The sequence below is a fragment of the Gopherus evgoodei genome, unplaced genomic scaffold (assembly GCF_007399415.2).
Source record: "Gopherus evgoodei ecotype Sinaloan lineage unplaced genomic scaffold, rGopEvg1_v1.p scaffold_47_arrow_ctg1, whole genome shotgun sequence".
NCBI lineage: Eukaryota > Metazoa > Chordata > Testudines > Testudinidae > Gopherus > Gopherus evgoodei.
Window position 1 is genome coordinate 411549 of NW_022060068.1, and position 17125 is coordinate 428673.

General features: G+C 59.7%; 1 protein-coding gene across 2 annotated transcripts; it reads left to right on the forward strand.

The window, feature by feature from the left end:
- Positions 1 to 591: 591 nt before the first annotated feature.
- On the forward strand, positions 592 to 16273 carry ASB10 (ankyrin repeat and SOCS box containing 10). Of its 2 annotated transcripts, none has more exons than XM_030546628.1 (5): positions 592 to 1001; positions 7508 to 7775; positions 11913 to 12417; positions 14975 to 15088; positions 15700 to 16273. In XM_030546628.1, the coding sequence occupies exons 1-5, from the start codon at positions 710 to 712 to the stop codon at positions 15883 to 15885; spliced, it is 1365 nt and encodes a 454-aa protein (XP_030402488.1). In that variant the 5' UTR covers positions 592 to 709; the 3' UTR covers positions 15886 to 16273. The 2 variants fall into 2 exon arrangements, with proteins under 2 accessions (XP_030402488.1, XP_030402489.1); XM_030546629.1 differs by having other exon boundaries at positions 11913 to 12321; positions 15700 to 16272.
- Positions 16274 to 17125: the final 852 nt, after the last annotated feature.

Genomic DNA, 17125 nt, shown 5'->3' on the forward strand with positions numbered 1-17125 from the left:
TTCCCTGCCTTTAGAAAGAGGCTGCAATGCACAATCCTCACGTTCCCTGCTCCCCACTACTGCCCAGTCCCACACCCCTAGGTGAGGTCTGTTCACTGCACTGCCCCAGCCAAGTCTTGCCCTAGTATTCCCCCCTCCCCCCGTCTCTCTGGGGTCATCATTACTCTGCTGCTCTATATCCCAGGTGCCATATGCAGAGGGTAAAGGACCTGGCCCTGGCATTGCCCCCAACTCCTGTCTCAGATGCACCCCCTCCTCCCCCGGCTTGCTGCTCCTGCTTTGCACCACATTTCCAGTGAGATCTGGGCCAGGCTGGCTCTGCTCGGTGGTGCACATTCCTGGGTGCTGTGGGCATGACTCCTCTGTCCCTGTACCCACTGCCCAGGGGCACAGGGAAAGAGTCTGCACTGCCCTGTGCTAGCCAGGGAGAGTGAGCAGTCAGTGGCCTGCCCCTCGCTCAAAGTGACCCTGGAGATCAGTGCCAGCAGCGGAGGATAAACAAACTCTGGTGGTAGGTGCTGCCAAGGGTGCTATTTATAAAGGCTGAGTCAGGCCTGTGCCTGACCCAGCCAGCCAGCCCTGAGCAGCCTGCATCTGGGAGCAGCCCAGCAAGGACACACCACTGAGCCAGGAGCTCTGGGGCTGCAGCAGCAGCAGCAGCCAACTGCCACTTTATAAAGCCAAGGCTCAACCCGTGCGTCCCCTCCCCATGACGGGCTACCACTGCCCCTTCAGCTCTGCACTGCAGCCGGACGAGGAGCTGGTGGGCAGGCGGACACACACCAGGCACATGGACCAAGGCCTGGCGGCCCCAACGCCCAGGGGCTGGGGATTCCGCAGCAGCCGTATGGAGCCGATCGAGTGCCGAGATGCATTGGTGCAGAATGCACTCTTCACTGGGGACCTGGAGGCGGTGCGGAAGCATTTCACTGAGAGGGCTGCCGTCAACCTCATCATTGAATCCAAGGGTGACGAGCTCCGGTGGACCAGCCGGAAACTTGGTGAGAGCAAGCACCTGGGGGACAGAGTGCTTGTGGGTGGGGGAGAGGGCATGCTAGGGCGGAGTGCTAATGGGTGGAAGTACTGGGGGACTATGGGTGGGGAGGAAGGGCTGGGGGGTGTCAAGGGGAAGGGAGTCCAGGGGGATGTGTGCTGGGGGCAGAGGGAGGGCCAGAGGGTGATGAGGGAGTGCTGAGGGGTGGGGAAAGAGCTCTAGGGTGTTTTATTTCCAACCCAGGTCCCCATCCCAGGCTCTAGGGCGACGTCCACACTGCAGACTAGGAGTGTGACTCCGCTTGTGGCCACATACACCCCTAGCTCTCAACGAGCTAGCACCAGTAGCTGTAGTGGTATGGCCATGGCAGCACTGGCCTGCTGAGCTGTGCCAAGAACACACAGTGGTTTCAGGCAGGTTTATACTCTGCACCGCTCAGCCGTGGCTGCACGCTATTGATACTCAGGCCAGCTTGACGGTAGGGTGCCCAGCGTTTCCAGTGCTGTCACGCTGGGATAGGGTGACCAGACAGCAAGTACGAAAAATCAGGATGGGGGGTGGGGGGTAATAGGAGCCTATATAAGAAAAAGACCCAAAAAATCAGGACTGTCCCTATAAAATCGGGACATCTGGTCACCCTACGCTGGTAGTGGAGTACACTCGAAGGTATCACAAGATCCTGGTGAAGGAGCATAGGCGCCGCTCAGCAGCCACGGGGCTGGCCGGGGCCACCGCTCTGGTGGCCCTGGGGCTGGCAGCTGTTCAGTGGGGCTGTGGGCCGATCAGCTATGGAGCGGGCTGCCCCACCCTTCAACTGCTCAGTGGGGCTGCCCCTCCACTGGCTCCTCTCTGCCCTGTCCCTCCCTCACTGCCCTTAAAGCAGTAGGGGGCAGAAAAGAGGGGGGCTTTGGGGGAGGGGGCAGAGTGGAGGCAGGGCCCTGGGGGCAGAGTGGGGATGGGGCTGGTTTGGGACACCCATTGGCAAAATGAAAAGTCAGCGCCTATGCAGGAGGGGGTTAATAGAACATATGTAGGGCCCTATCAAATTCACAGTCCATTTTGGTCAATTTCATGATTGTAGGATTTTAAAAATCATAAATGTCATGATTTCAGCCATTTAAAGCTGAAATGTCAGTGTTGTAATTGTATGGGTCCTGACCCAAAAGGGGGTTGTGGGGGGCTCGCAAGGTAATTGGAGGGGTGCGTGCAGTACTGCTACTCTTACTTCTGCGCTGCCTTCTGAGCTGAGCAGCTGGAGAACAGCGGCTGCTGCCAGCAGCAGTATAGACGTCAGGGCTGGCTCCACAGTTTTTGCCGCTCCAAGCAGAAAAACAAAAGAGCTGCGATGGCGATCAGGCCGCTTCAGTCTTCGATGGCAGTTCGGGACTGAGAATACAGCTGTGATGCAGTCAGCTGTCATGGAGTCTCATTGTCTGGGTTCTGCCTCAGACTTTAAATAGCTTCCAGGGTTACCTGCATGCCAGGGAACCCCACCTTTACCTTCCATGGGCTCAGGCTGTAACCGGGCTAATTTAGACACCCCCCACTCTTACCCAGTTCCTAGGGCTCAGGGCATAATCTTCTGCAGGGTTGTGGGGCCTTTCACTACTGAAAAAGCCTTACACAGTAAATCCTTAACCCAGAGGTCCCCAAACTGTGGGGCTGCCCCCAGGGGGGCACGGAGGAATGTCCATGGGGCATGGACGGCAATGCCCGGGCCAGCCCTCATGGGGGATCAGGGGGGCGAGTGCCACTTAGACCCTCCCCACTCCCAGCTGCGTTCCTGGCCCTGGCCACAGCCCCCAACCTCAGCCCCTGGTCACAGCCCCACTCTCAGCCCAGCGTCACCCCTAGCTGTGACCCCAGCCCCTTACCCCTGTCCACCACCCCCCCAGCCATGGCCCCACCCCTGGCCCCAGCTCTGTGGGGCATGCAGACAGCAGTAAGGATGAACACGACCCTCAAAAGTTTGGGGACCTCTGCCTTAATCGCTATTTATTAACAGTTACCAAACCAGACTGCACACACTACAGTGCTCACCACTCCCAATAAGGCAGAGGAACTTCTCTTGATGGCCAGTCAGGATATCCAGCGTCTGCACGGTGTCATCGGCAGGGTGCTGAGGTCTGGCCGCTCTGATCTTCAGGGCTGGGGCCTGGAGCTGGTCCCCAAGAACTTCCTTTTAGACCCCAGCTGATACAGTGACACTTGAGTCCTGCTTAGCTGCCCCTTAACCAGCCATTGTAAACCCAAGTACTACAAAACGATCATTTCACCAATCCTAACATATTGCGAAACAATTCTTTAACCAGTCAGAGTCCACCACCTTAGTTGATTTACCTCTTGCAAAGTTAGTTATGCAACAGACAGAACCTATCAAAGAACCCAGCTGAAACCACAGAGCTAAACAATAGAGCAGTAGGGACCATAAAGGCCAAACAACAAAGAAGTGGGGTTTCACACCCATGACTGTTGATAAGTGGTTTCTTGCCAGACAGAATGCCCCAAACGGACTTTTCTTTAAGCATTTTAAGAGCTATCTGGTGATGGTGGGTGCTACTAGGACAGGAGCCTTCTTAACAGCCTGCTATGACATTTTTTATAATGTAATTTAGATGGAATGTGGGGATGTGACTTTCTGCTTTTTACCTCATGGTTACTGCTGTCCTAATATGGCTGCAGACAAAGTCCTCAGTTCTTACACCAGCAGTTTTCAAACTTTTGTACTGGTGACCCCTTTCACACAGCAAGCCTCCGAGTGCGACCCCCCACCAATGTAAATTAAAAACACCATTTTTTTATATTAAACACTATTATAAATGCTGGAGACAAGCGGGGTTTGGGGTGGAGGATGACAGCTCGCAACCCCCATGTAATAACCTCGTGACCCCTGAAGGATCCCAACCCCCAGTTTGAGAACCCCTGGTGTAACCCCTTCAGTGGGCCAGAGCCCACCTGTTCCCAAGGACAGATCATGTATTCTCAAGGACTCCGAGACTGACCCTTTGCGTTCTAGCAACCGTTGTTTCTCTCTATGGGTCTCACCAGTGAGGCCAGTCAAGATCAGATATGCCTGAGAAAGGCTTTTCATTCTTAGGGAGCATTACAATCCGTGAGGCAAGGTCGCCTGTTCGAAAGAAGGGAGCATTTATTAGTCACCTGTCTGGGTGGGGTTGGGGCAGGGCAGGGGTGTTGCTAGTGCTGCCTAGGGGATGTTGGGACAGGGCAGGGGGTGTCGCTGGTGCTTTCTGGGGGCTGCTGGGGCAGGGTGGGGGGTGTTGCTGGTGCTCTCTGGGGGTGTTGGAACAGGGTCAGGGGAGTCGCTGACCCTGTCTGGAGATGTTGGGGCAGGACGAGGGTGTCGCTGACCCTGTCTGGGGGGTGTTGGGGCAGGGCATGGGGTGTTGCTGACCCTGTCTGGGAGATGTTGGGGCAGGGCAGGGGTGTCACTGGTTCTATCTGGGGGGTGCTGGGGCAGGGCAGGGGTGTCACTGGTGCTGTCTGGGGGGTGTTGGGGCAGGGCAGGGGTGTCGCTGGTGCTGTCTGGGGGAGTTGGGGCAGGGCGGGGGTGTTGCTGATGCTGTCTGGGGGTGTTGGGGCAGGGCGGGGGTGTTGCTGGTGCTGTCTGGGGGTGTTGGGGCAGGGCAGGGGTGTTGCTGATGCTGTCTGGGTTGGGTCAGGAGGTGTCGCTGATGCTGTCTGGGGGATGTTGGGGCAGGGCAGGGGTGTTGCTGATGCTGTCTGGGGGTGTTGGGGCAGGGCGGGGGTGTTGCTGACCCTGTCTGGGGATGTTGGGGCAGGGCAGGGGGTGTCACTGGTTCTGTCTGGGGGATGTTGGGCAGGGCAGGGGGTGTCACTGGTGCTGTGTGGGGGGGTTGGGGCAGGGCAGGGGGTGTCGCTGGTGCTGTCTGGGGGGATTGGGGCAGGGCAGGGGGTGTCACTGGTACTGTCTGGGGGATGTTGGGGCAGGGCAGGTGGTGTCACTGGCTCTGTCTGGGGGATGTTGGGCAGGGCAGGGGGTGTCACTGGCTCTGTCTGGGGGATGTTGGGCAGGGCAGGGGGTGTCACTGGTTCTGTCTGGGGGATGTTGGGCAGGGCAGGGGGTGTCACTGGTGCTGTGTGGCGGGGTTGGGGCAGGGCAGGGGGTGTCGCTGGTGCTGTCTGGGGGGCTGGGGCAGGGCAGGGGGTGTCACTGGTGCTGTGTGGCGGGGTTGGGGCAGGGCAGGGGGTGTCGCTGGTGCTGTCTGGGGGGCTGGGGCAGGGCAGGGGGTGTCACTGGTGCTGTCTGCGGGGGTTGGGGCAGGGCGAGGGGTGTCGCTGGTGCTGTCTGGGGGATGTTGGGGCAGGGCAGGGGTGTCGCTGGTGCTGTCTGGGGGGGTTGAGGCAGGGCGGGGGCATCACTGGTGCTGTCTGGGGGGGTTGGGGCAGGGCAGGTGGTGGGGCAGGGCAGGGGGTGTCACTGGCTCTGTCTGGGGGATGTTGGGCAGGGCAGGGGGTGTCACTGGTTCTGTCTGGGGGATGTTGGGCAGGGCAGGGGGTGTCACTGGTGCTGTGTGGCGGGGTTGGGGCAGGGCAGGGGGTGTCGCTGGTGCTGTCTGGGGGGCTGGAGCAGGGCAGGGGGTGTCACTGGTGCTGTCTGCGGGGGTTGGGGCAGGGCGGGGGGTGTCGCTGGTGCTGTCTGGGGGATGTTGGGGCAGGGCAGGGGGTGTCGCTGGTGCTGTCTGGGGGGGTTGAGGCAGGGCAGGGGGTGTCACTGGTGCTGTCTGGGGGGCTGGAGCAGGGCAGGGGGGTGTCGCTGGTGCTGTCTGGGGGATGTTGGGGCAGGGCAGGGGGTGTCGCTGGTGCTGTCTGGGGGGGTTGAGGCAGGGCGGGGGCATCACTGGTGCTGTCTGGGGGGGCTGGGGCAGGGTGGGGGTGTCGCTGGTGCTGCCCCTAACCCCGGCCGGTGCCCGGAGCAGCCCTGAACCCCAGCCGGTGCCTGGAGCAGCCCCAAACTCCGACCGGTGCCTGGAGCAGCCCTAAACCCTGGCTGGCCTGCCGGTGCCCAGAGCAGTCCGGAGGAGCCCTAGCTGGGGCTGAGCCTTGAGCCTGGGCCCTCGGAGGAGCTCTGAGCCCTGCTGCAGCCTGGCCCCAGGGCGGCGACGTGAAGCATTAGTGGAGGTTTGGGGAGGCTTAGCCTCTCCCAGCCTCCATTTCCTGCTGCCCATGGGCAAAGGTCCCATGAAACATGCTTTGAACCTTTTGTTTAAGGCATGGGAAAGGAGGACAAATCAGCGCTCCGGCCTGGGCCACACCACACGCTGGGCAGCTTGCATCTGCCTAGTCGTGCATGTGTCTCCCCCTGATGTGGGTGCCCCATATGCCACTGCAGTGGCACCGCCTCCCCGAGCGGCTCTGAGCGACCGTCCATGTCCTTAGGGCAACGCAGCACGAGTGGAGACACCGTGTTACATAGGTCGACCCTTGCTGTCCTCCAGCAGCTGTCCCACAATGCCCTGCATTGACCGCTGTGGCCAGGGGCTGCAGAGACTGGGAGCACAGGCGCTGACTTTCCAAAGTGCCAGGGGGGTGCTTGACCTGGGCCTAGGGTGACCAGATGAGAAGAAGAAAATATGGGGACACATGGGGGGGGGGTCCTGCCGATGGAGCAAAAAAAACCCCAAAAACTGAGTGCTGCCGGCGGAGCAGCAACAACAACAACAACAACCCCCCCCCCCCAAACCAGTGCTGTTGGTGGAGGGAAATGTCGGGACAAATTGCATCCTGACCAAAGACCAGTCGGGACACAGGACAAACACATAAATATTGGGACGGTCCCAATTTTATTGGGACGTCAGGTCATCCTACCTGGGCCTTACCCCCATTCCACCCCTTCCCCCAAGGCCCCATCCCTGCCCCACCTCTTCCCACCCAGATCTGTCCCCTCCTCTCCCTGCCCCTTCCCCCGAGCGCCCCGCATCCTCACTCCTCCCTCCCTCCCAGCCTCCTGCACGCTGCACAACAGCTGTTCATGGCGTGCGGAGGCATGGGGAGGCAGGGGGAGGTGCTGATTCACGGGGCCTGCCAGTGGGAGAGGTGGGAGGGAGCTGATAGGGGGCAGCACCCGCCATTTTTTCCCCGTGAGTGCTCCAGCCCCAGAGCCGGCGCCTATGACCAGAAGCCCCCCTCCCATTCTGAGTGTTTGGCATGCCTTGTCCTGATTGCCTGTCTTGGCGAGTACACCATTGCTGGGTGCAGCTGAGAGAGCAAATCCCCTTCCCACGGAACCTGGCTATGCCCCAAGGGCGAGCCCCACCCACAGGGAGCTCTGGGGTGGGACTCAGTGTGGCCTGGGGATCCCCCCACTGCATGAGGTCCAAGCCCAGCAGGTTTCCCCGGACAGCTGGTCCCGGTGGAGCTGCAGGAAGAGCTGGGGGGCTGAGAGAAGGAAGGGCTGATCTCCTGTGGGAGAGGGTTTGGTGGGGAGAGGTGGGGTGTGCGTTTGTCTCCCTCACAGCCCTTCTCCCGCTGCAGGGCTGTGGTCGCTGACCTACGAGCAGGAGCTCACCACCCCGCTCCACATCACGGCTGGGCGCGGCTACTTGGACTGCCTCAGGCACCTGCTGCTGAGGGGCGCTGCCGTGGACTTCGCACCTGGCGGCAAGACAGCTCTGCACGAGGCCTGTGCGGCTGCCAGAACGGACTGCGTGCGCCTGCTGCTCTCCTTCGGGGCTGACCCCAAGGCTGGCTCTGAGGCTGGCTACCAGCCCCTGCACCTCTGCAAGAGCCCAGCCTCCATCCAGTGAGTTTTCCGCATACGCAGGGCCTGTCAGCAGCCCCGCCCCAGGGCCAGGTGCCAGCCCGGAGCTGAGTGTCTGGGTGCCACAGCCCACGGGGGAGAGGCCTGCTTTCGCCCCGGCAGCGCAGGCCTGTCTGGACAGCACAGCACAGCACAGTGTGGTTAGACAACTGACTGCAGGCAGGGCCGTAGCAACAAAGAACGTGGCCCCCTCCGAACATATGTCCGGGGCCCCTTACAATGCAGAAACTATAAAAAACTAAACAACTAAATTAATAACATTTATCCGCCGACCGCCATTATGAACGCAAATACACATTCTTTGAATGGGTCCAACTAAAATTCAAAACTGACCGACAGACAACTGATGTGGCCAATAGCATTATGATGTATCATAATGACTTCACGGTGTTGTCAGTAAAACCAACATGGATTGTGCAATAGCGTCAATAAATGTCACTTACCTAGTTATACCTTACATTTTTTTTTGCCACTTTTATGGGCCCCCTTCCTTGCGGGGCCCCCTCCGGTTCGGAGGGTATGGAGGGCGCTCGCTATGCTTCTGACTGCAGGCTCCAGTCCCAAAGCCCGAGCTGCGCGCTGCTGAGCATGGGGCTGGCTCAGATGGCTGGGTCACTGTCTCCCCTGCCAGCAGGGCTCACGTGCCCACAGCCCCAGCGGGAGGCTAGCGAGGCCCAGCCAGCACAGACCACGTCACAGGTGGTCAGGTAGGAGCAGACCATCCACAGGCAGGGGCAGACTGAGGCCCTGAGTGACGGACGTGCCCCAGGCCACACAGCAAGTCTGGGCAGAACTGGCATAGAACCCAGCAGTCCTGCTGCCCAGCCCTTGGTCCCATTTGTTGGGACCCACTGGTCTGAGTACAGGGCTGCACAGGGCCCCTGGAGCCTGGGAAAGAGGGCCCAGCCACTGGGATTGTGGGAGAGGTGTGGGCACAATGGGGTGTCAGCACAGGGTGGGTGAATGGCAGGATTGAGTGATGGTCATGGGTGACTGAGGGGCTAGTAGCCAGGTAGGTAGGTGGGGGCAGGGCAGGTGGGTCTGGGGCTAGCTGAGGGTTTCGGGGGAATGGTGGGTGGTGAGGGGAATGGTTAGGGGTGGGTTAAGGGTGAGGTATAGGCAGTGGATGCATAGGGGACTAGCAGGCAGGGGGTGGGTGGATGGGGGATGGCAGGGAGAAGTAGGGGGGCTAGCAGGCAGGGGGTGGGTGGATGGGGAACAGTGGGTGATGGCCAGCAGACAGGCAGTGGGTAGATGAGGGATGGCATGGGGAAGTGGGGAGGCTAGTGGGCAGACAGAGGGTGCATGGGGTATGGTGGGTGATGGCTAGGAGACAGGCGGTGGGTGGATGGGGGATGGTGGGAGAAGTGGGGGGGCTAGTGGGCAGGCAGAGGGTGGATGGGGGATGGTGGGTGATGGCTAGGAGACAGGTAGTGGGTAGATGAGGGATGGCGTGGGGAAGTGGGGGGGCTAGTGGGCAGGCAGAGGGTGCATGGGGTATGGTGGGTGATGGCTAGGAGACAGGCGGTGGGTGGATGGGGGATGGTGGGGGAGAAGTGGGGGGGCTAGTGGGCAGGCAGAGGGTGGATGGGGGATGGTGGGGGAGAAGTGGGGGGGCTAGTGGGCAGGCAGAGGGTGGATGGGGGATGGCGGGGGGAAGTGGAGGAGCTAGTGGGCAGGCAGAGGGTGGATGGGGGACGGTGGGGGGGGAAGTGGCGGGGCTAGCGGGCAGGTGGTGAGTGGATGGTGGGAGGAAGGGAGGTTAGCAGGCAGGCGTTGGTGGATGGGGGATGGCGGGAGAAAGGGGGGCTAGCAGGCAGGTGTTGGGTGGATGGGGGATGGCAGGAAGAAGTGGGGGGGCTAGCGGGCAGGCAATGGGTGGATGGGTGATGGCGGGGGGAAGTGGGTGGACTAGCAGGCAGGCCGTGGCTGGATGATGGGGGGAAGGAGGGCTACCAGGCAGCTGATGGGTGGATGAGGGATGGCGAGGGAAGTGGGGGGGCCAGTGGGAAGGCAGTGGGTGGATGGGGGATGGCAGGGAGAAGTAGGGGGGCTAGCAGGCAGGCGGTGGGTGGATGAGCAACGGTGGGTGATGGCTAGGAGACAGGCAGTGGGTAGATGGGGGATGGCGGGGGGAAGTGGGGGGGCTAGTGGGCAGGCAGAGGGTGGATGGGGGATGGCGTGGGGAAGTGGGGGGGCTAGTGGGCAGGCAGAGGGTGCATGGGGTATGGTGGGTGATGGCTAGGAGACAGGCAGTGGGTGGATGGGGGATGGTGGGAGAAGTGGAGGGTCTAGCAGGCAGGCGGTGGGTGGATGGGGGATTGCAGGGGAAGTGAGGGGGCTAGCGGGCGGGCAGTGGGTGGATGGGAGACGGTGGGGGAAGGAGGGCTAGGAGGCAGGCGGTGGGTGGATGGGGGATGGTAGGGGGAAGTGGGGGGACTAGCAGGCAGATGGTGGGTAGATGGCGGGGGGAAGTGGGGGGGCTAGCGGGCTGGTGGTGGGTGGATGGGGGATAGTAGGGGGAAAGGGGGCTAGGAGGCAGGCAGTGGGTGGATGGGGGATGGTGAGGGGAAAGGGGGCTAGGAGGCAGGCAGTGGGTGGATGGGGGATGGCGGGGGAAGTGGGGGGGCTAGCGGGCAGGTGGGAGGTGGATGGGGATGGCGGGGGGATATGGGGCGACTAATGGGCAGGCAGTGGGTGGATGGGGGATGATGGGAGAAAGGAGGCTAGGAGTCAGGCAGTGGGTGGATGGGGGATGGCGGGGGAAGTTGGGGGGCTAGCGGGCAGGTGGGAGGTGGATGGGGGTGTGACGATGTGGTTCTGGCAGGACCCAACTGAGAGTGCCAATTCAGGACCAATTGCTTAAACAGGGCAGTCACAGCCCAAGGCTGGGATTTTTCCACCTCTAAGGCAAACCAAACCAGCCAGACAAAAAGGACTTTGGTCTCACCCCACTGGCTAACCACAAGTCACACAAGCAATTTCCTTAGACACTCCAGTCTCCCAATGTCACCACCAGTGCCACCCGTCCTGGGGATGAATGGTTATGAAAACCAACACCCCAGTAAAAGAAAAAGGTTCTCTTGATCCCAAAGGACCAAGCCCCAGACCCAGGTCAATATACACATCAGATCTTACCCACAAATCACGCTGTTGCCAATCTCTTAGAATCTAAAATCTAAAGGTTTATTCATAAAGGGAAAAAGATAGAGAGGAGAGCTAGAATTGGTTAAATGGAATCAATTCCATACAGTGATGGCAAAGTTCTTGGTTCAGGCTTGTAGCAGTGATGGAGTAAACTGCAGGTTCAAATCAAGTCTCTGGAACATCCCCCGCTGGGATGGGTCATTCAGTCCTTTGTGCAGAGCTTCAGTTTGTAGCAAAGTCCCTCCAGAGGTAAGAAGCAGAATTGAAGACAAAATGGAGATGAGGCCTCTGCCTTATATAGGCTTTTCCAGGTGTAAGAACACTTCTTTGTTCTTGCTGTGGAAAGTTACAGCAAAATGGAGTTTGCAGTCACATGAGCCAGTCCCTGCACACCCTGCTGAGTTACAGGGCGTAAGGGCCTTCTCTCGATGGGACAATTGTGCAGGTGATGGTCCTTAATGGGCCATCAAGCAGGCTAAACAGAGCTGACACCAGCTTGTCTGGGATCTTTCCCAGTAACACAACACAAGTTTGAAATACAGACAGCATACAGCCAATATTCATAACTTCAAATACCAAATGATACAGACATACAGACAGCATAATCATAACCAGTAATCCGTAACCTGGTCTTAGACACCTTATATGACCCCCTTTACCTAGGATTTGGTGCCACTACAGGACCTTGGTTGCAACCCATGTTCTATATGGTCCCAGTTTATATCAATAACATCACAGGGGGATGGTGGGGTGATATGGGGGAACTAGTGGGCAGGCAGTGGGTGGATGGGGGATGATGGGGGAAAGGAGGCTAGGAAGCAGGCAGTGGGTGGATGGGGATGGCGGGGAAAGTGGGGGGACTAGCGGGCAGGCGGTGGGTGGATGGCAGGAGGAAGGGGGCTAGCAGGCAGGTAGGAGGCGGATGGGCAGAGGAGGGGAAAACACATGGCTGAGATGTCCCATGCCCTGCAGGTGTGCGCAGCTGCTGCTGCAGTACGGTGCCAGCGTGAACAGCCAGACGGAGGAGGAAGAGGAAACAGCACTGCATGTGGCGGCACGGTACGGCCTGGAAGAGCATGTCCGGCTGTACCTGTGCCATGGAGCGGGGCTGGAGGCCAAGAACGAGGAGGGTCAGACTCCTTTGAATGCCGCCTGCACCCAGGCTCACCCACCCCAGGACATGGAGCGCTACTATCGCGTCTGCCAGCAGCTGGTGCAGAGCGGTGCCAACATCAATGCCGCGGACCGGGACCGGCAGCGCCCGCTGCACCAGGCCTGCAAGAATGCCAACCCCCGTGTGGTGGAGCTGCTGCTGGCCCATGGCGCCAGTGTCAACATTATGAGCTACAGCGGCAACACGGCCATGCACAACATCTTGCAGGTGGCTGCCTATAAGCTGGGGCACCACCCAGAGCTCGTGGTGCGGGCGCTGCTCAACCACGGCTCCATACGCATCTGGCCCGGGGCCCTCATCAAGGTGTGGAGCTGCCTGGGGCAGCAGCAGCAGGATGGGTGCTGCATGAGAGGAGTGTGTGAACGGGGTCCCCTCCAGGAGACATTCCCTCCCCTGCAGGCAGAGTCCCTCCCCTTGTCGAGGTCTTGTTCCCTGCTGGCTCAGGGGCTTGACTTCCCTCTTGCTGCCCAGCAATTGGGGTCCAAAGACTCGCTGGCACAGCGCCTCCTGCTGGTCATCTTGGGAATTAGCTCTCCAGCCTCCAGTATGCCCTCTGTAGGCCGATGTCTCGCCTGCCCTCCCCCCCCGCCCCCATTTCCCTCCCGGACCCAAGTGCCCTTAACCTGAGAGTTCTGCCCCTGCAGTACCCCCATTCTCTGGGTCTCCCCTCCCAGGAGAACCCCCAACCCTCTATCCCCTCCTTAGCTGAGTGGCTACAGCCAGTCTCCATCTAGCCGTGCCCACCCTCCCCTACTCACTGGGGCAGGCTGCAGTCTATCATGGCCACTTGTCATCAGCAAGGGGGTAGGACCTGCTGCCTCTGCCTATTCCTGGGCTGCACCTCCCAGCCCCAGTGCCCCCTTTGGCCTTGACCAAGGCCTCAGCCTGGGGAGTTGCCAGGCTGGAGCTCCCCAGCTCCTCTTGCCCTTTCCCAGCCCGACTCTGTCCAGAACCCTGCCCCCAGGCAGCTGGGTCCTTTTCCCTCCAAGGCAGGAGAGAGACTGTTGGCCTGGTGGCCCGACAGCTCTTTTATAGGGCCAGCCTGGCCCTGATTGGCTGCCTTTCAACCCCTGTTCTCCAGGAGTGGGGCAGCTGCCCCACTACAGGTCCCCAGACTCCAGGCACCAGCATTTGGGTTCCTTTCCCTGGCTGGGCTTCTGACTGAGGGGCCCAGCTGTGTCTCTTTAATGGCCACATTTAGGTATCTACCGGGGAGGGCACCGCTGCCCCCTGCTGAGGTTACTAGGGCCTGGGGGGCTGTGAGGGTGTGAGCTCCCAGCCCTGGCGTTGTGAGCAGCTGGGACTCGGCTGGGAAAGAGAAAGTGAGCCTGTCTCTCGGGCACTGGCCTTAGGAGATGCTCTTCGTCCGTAGACCATAATCCCCCGGCTCGAGTTGTTTAGTCCTGGTGCAGTCAGTCCAGTCAGTCATTCTTCAGGAGGAGGTGTGGGCTGTGTGAGCCCAGGCTATGAGGTGGGGTGAGGCACAGAGGGTGCACGAGAAAGGCCATGCTCCGGAGAACCTGTGTTCTTGGACCAGGGCCATGGAGGGCAGGACAAAGTGGCAGGAACTCATGCTCAGCCCCTGGTCACACCAGCTGGGTCTCCCTTCCTTGCAAATGGCCCTGAGGGTGGCAGCATGTGGGGGCGGGGCGGGGGCTAGGTGTGAGGAGAGGCCAGCTGCAGGCAGCTGCAGGTGCTGGCCACATGCAACTTCCTGGCTCTGCCCCTTTTGCAGGGAGCGTGCAGGCTTTCCCCGTGCCTGGGGCTCATCCCAGAGAGTGCTGGGCTGGAGGGGCAGCATGGAAGCTGTCTGCTGGGGAGTGTGGCACCATGAGCTAGACCTCTATCACCTCCAAGCTGAGTCGGTGCCATGGGCACCTGAGATCAGCTAGGACGGGTGCTGCAGTGGATGCAGAATGTGTCGGCTGCCTGGCAAGCAGTGTCCTACTGGGAGCGCCCATGGGGCATCCTGAACAGCCTATGACTTGCCCCCTAGCCTGTCACGCTGCCTGGCTGTGATGGGGATTGGGCAGGGCAGGAAGTGGGCAGCATACTAGGGCATGGGGCAGGGAATGTGGCATGTCCAGACCTAGAGATTGACTGGTGTGGGGAGAACTGGTGAGGGGGGCGGGGGAGGGGACTGCAGAGGGAGGTGTATTGAGGGGGGATTCACATGGAGTGATATTTCCCCCTAGGGGTCTCTTGCCCTCCCTGTGTGCTGAGTGCACAGCCCTGCCACCAAGCTCCATTCTTCTCCAGGCCCACGAGTTGCTGTCCCGCCTTGGTGAAGTTGGCTGTCTCTCTGGCACTGGCCTTAGGAGGAGCTCTCCTTCTGTGGGGCATTGTCCCCAGCTCCTCCTGCATCCTCTGTGCGAGACATCAGCAAGCAAAGGGTTAACTATCTTCCTTAATTTCCTAGCAGTGCAATAATTACCCAGCCTGGAGATCTGCAGATTGCTCTCCCCTTTGGGAAAATACAGGAAAATCAACAATTAACACTAATTAATCTCCTATTAACACCAGATAATGAGGCTCACTCCTGCAGCTGGAATAGGCTCTGACAGCTACTGATGGCCTGGGCCATGGGGAGTGGGAGTCGGGATGGAGAGGGAATCCACCCCCACACAGCCCTCCTGCTGCCATAACAACCCGCAGGCCTGCCACCCTCAGGCACAGCCCACCCCACCCTGTGCGACATGGGCATGGCCCATCCCAGACTGGGAAAAGACACAGGTTACAGGACTTGCCCGGCTCACAGGGCGGCAGCAGCAGAGCAGGGAATCCAAGCCAGGTCTCCAGAGGCGTAGCGCGGTGCCTGGGGCGTGAGACCAGCCTTCTCCCATCCCTTCCCCTGCTGCAGGTGTTGCGCTACTGCTGCTCCTCGCCTCGCACCATCGAGGTGCTGATCAACAGCTACGACCGCGTGCGGGTCACCGACGAGTGGGCAGAGGCTGTCCCAGCTGAGATCATGCAGGTAAGAGAACCAAGAGCCTTCAGGGACCTGGGGCTTCACCCCACAGTGCCTGGCTGACCAGGCAGGTCCCTCTGAAGGTTTGAGGGGGCAGGGAAGGTGCTGGGCAGAAGCTCTGCAGTGAAACAGGGAGAGACAGAAACCGAACGGCTGTAGGGATAAGGCTGTGACCTTTGTGCTAATAGAGTTCCCTGTTCAGTTTTGGTTGAAAGTGTCTGCCCCTGATTTGTTGCCATTGTCACATGACATGGGGTAGGGGCAGGGCCAGCTTTATGAACGTCGGAGCCTGATTCGAATAGCTGGCGGCGGGTCTGGGGCTTCAGCCCCACTTCGGTGGCGGGGGGTGTGCTCCGGGTCTTCTGCGGCACCGAAGGACCCCCCGCCACCGAAATGCCACCGAAGACCCATAGCGGACATGCCCCCCACCCACCGCCGCTGCCAGGTGAATAAAAAAAAATTAAAAAGACGCCTAAAGCGTGGGGCCCTCTTAGGCGTGGGGCCCAATTCCAAGGAATTTGAAGGAAGCAGCTTGAAGCCAGCCCTGGGTAGGGGCACCAGCCAGCTGTCATTGAGGAAACGTGGCCCATGCTGACCTATCTCTTCTCTCCTGACAGAAGCACCCAGATTTCTACGAGTCACTCTTCTCCCTGGGGCAGAGGCCCCGCTCCCTGCAGCACCTGGCCCGCTGTGCACTCAGGAGCTACCTGGAGGGTCGGCTGCTGCAGGTCTTGCCTGAGCTGCACCTGCCATCTTCCCTGCACCAGTTTCTGCTGCTCAGCTTTGAGGACATTCTCTACTAGGGGCCTGGAGCCTGGATTGAGCCACCTCTAAATCCTTTTCTTTATTTGCTTTGAATTCTTGTGCCCTGCCTTGCCTGTGAAAGCCCTGCCCTGCCCAGCCCAGGTCAGCCTTGCCCTCCCCCCTCACAGCAGCCAAAGCCAGCCCTTCTGTGCCCATCCCAACCATGCCAGCCTGGCCCCTGCCAGGTCTGCCTTTTGTTCTCCCAGCTCAGACTCCCTCTGCCCACACCAACCTGGCCCATCCCATGCCAGCTGGCTCTATTGTTGTAGCCTATGATGGGGTCCTGCCTTTCATGGGGCCATTGCACTGGCCCTGCTTTGTATTATGGAGATTTGGGAATAAATCCTGGTGTTTGTATGCCCTGGCTGGTATGTGTCCGTCCTTGTGGCACTGGGGGCTGCGACCTGCCCCATGCTGGCACTGGCTCTGCAGAACACGTGGTGCAGGCACGGCCACAGAGGGATGCGGGGGCCATGGCTGCAGGCTGCGGCCTCCCCCTCCCTCAGTAGTTTTTCTGAGCTGTAGTTAGCACTGAGGTGTGGCAGAGCCAGCTTGGAGTTCAGCTTGATGTATTCACAGCTGCCTGAGTTTCCTGTTCTTCATGATGAATCATGTTCCCTGCCCCTCTGCTGCCTAGCGTGAAGGGGCCACTTGCCACCAGCTCCTCCCAGCACCGCATCAGATGGGACCAAGGCCTTTGTGGCCCAAGGTTTGTGAAGGGCCCAAGTGACACAGTGGCTGATGGAGCCTGCTTCTGCAGGTAGCTGTGGCTCTCCCCGCAGAGGCAGCCATACGTGTGGCCCTTGGTGAAGCCTGACTGGTGCCAGAGAAGTGATGTTAATTTAATCCAGGGAGGAACTGGAGGTGTTTTGCAGGGAGGGGGGTTTCTGCTCAAAAGCACTTCAGTTCTTGGTTACGATGGACGTGTGGCAGTTTGTGTTGTGCAGCTGGGAGCCCAGTCGTTCATTCCTCTTGCTGTCTACTCCAGGAGGGTGCATGGTTCCACCTTGGCTTGTGCAGCTGCGAGAGGTATGCAGCAGAGGCAGCAGGATTATATGTCTATGTTCCGGAGCCAAGATTAATTATAGCACCCTTAGCAGTTCTGCTAGAATTGTCTGGGACTTGCTTGCTTGGTGAGTATTCCAAATGCTCCAAAATCTGTATGCTAGCTTGGATCAGCATGATATTTTTTGTGCTTCATGGGGATGCAGGATGGGATTAGTGATCCAAATTTGGGGT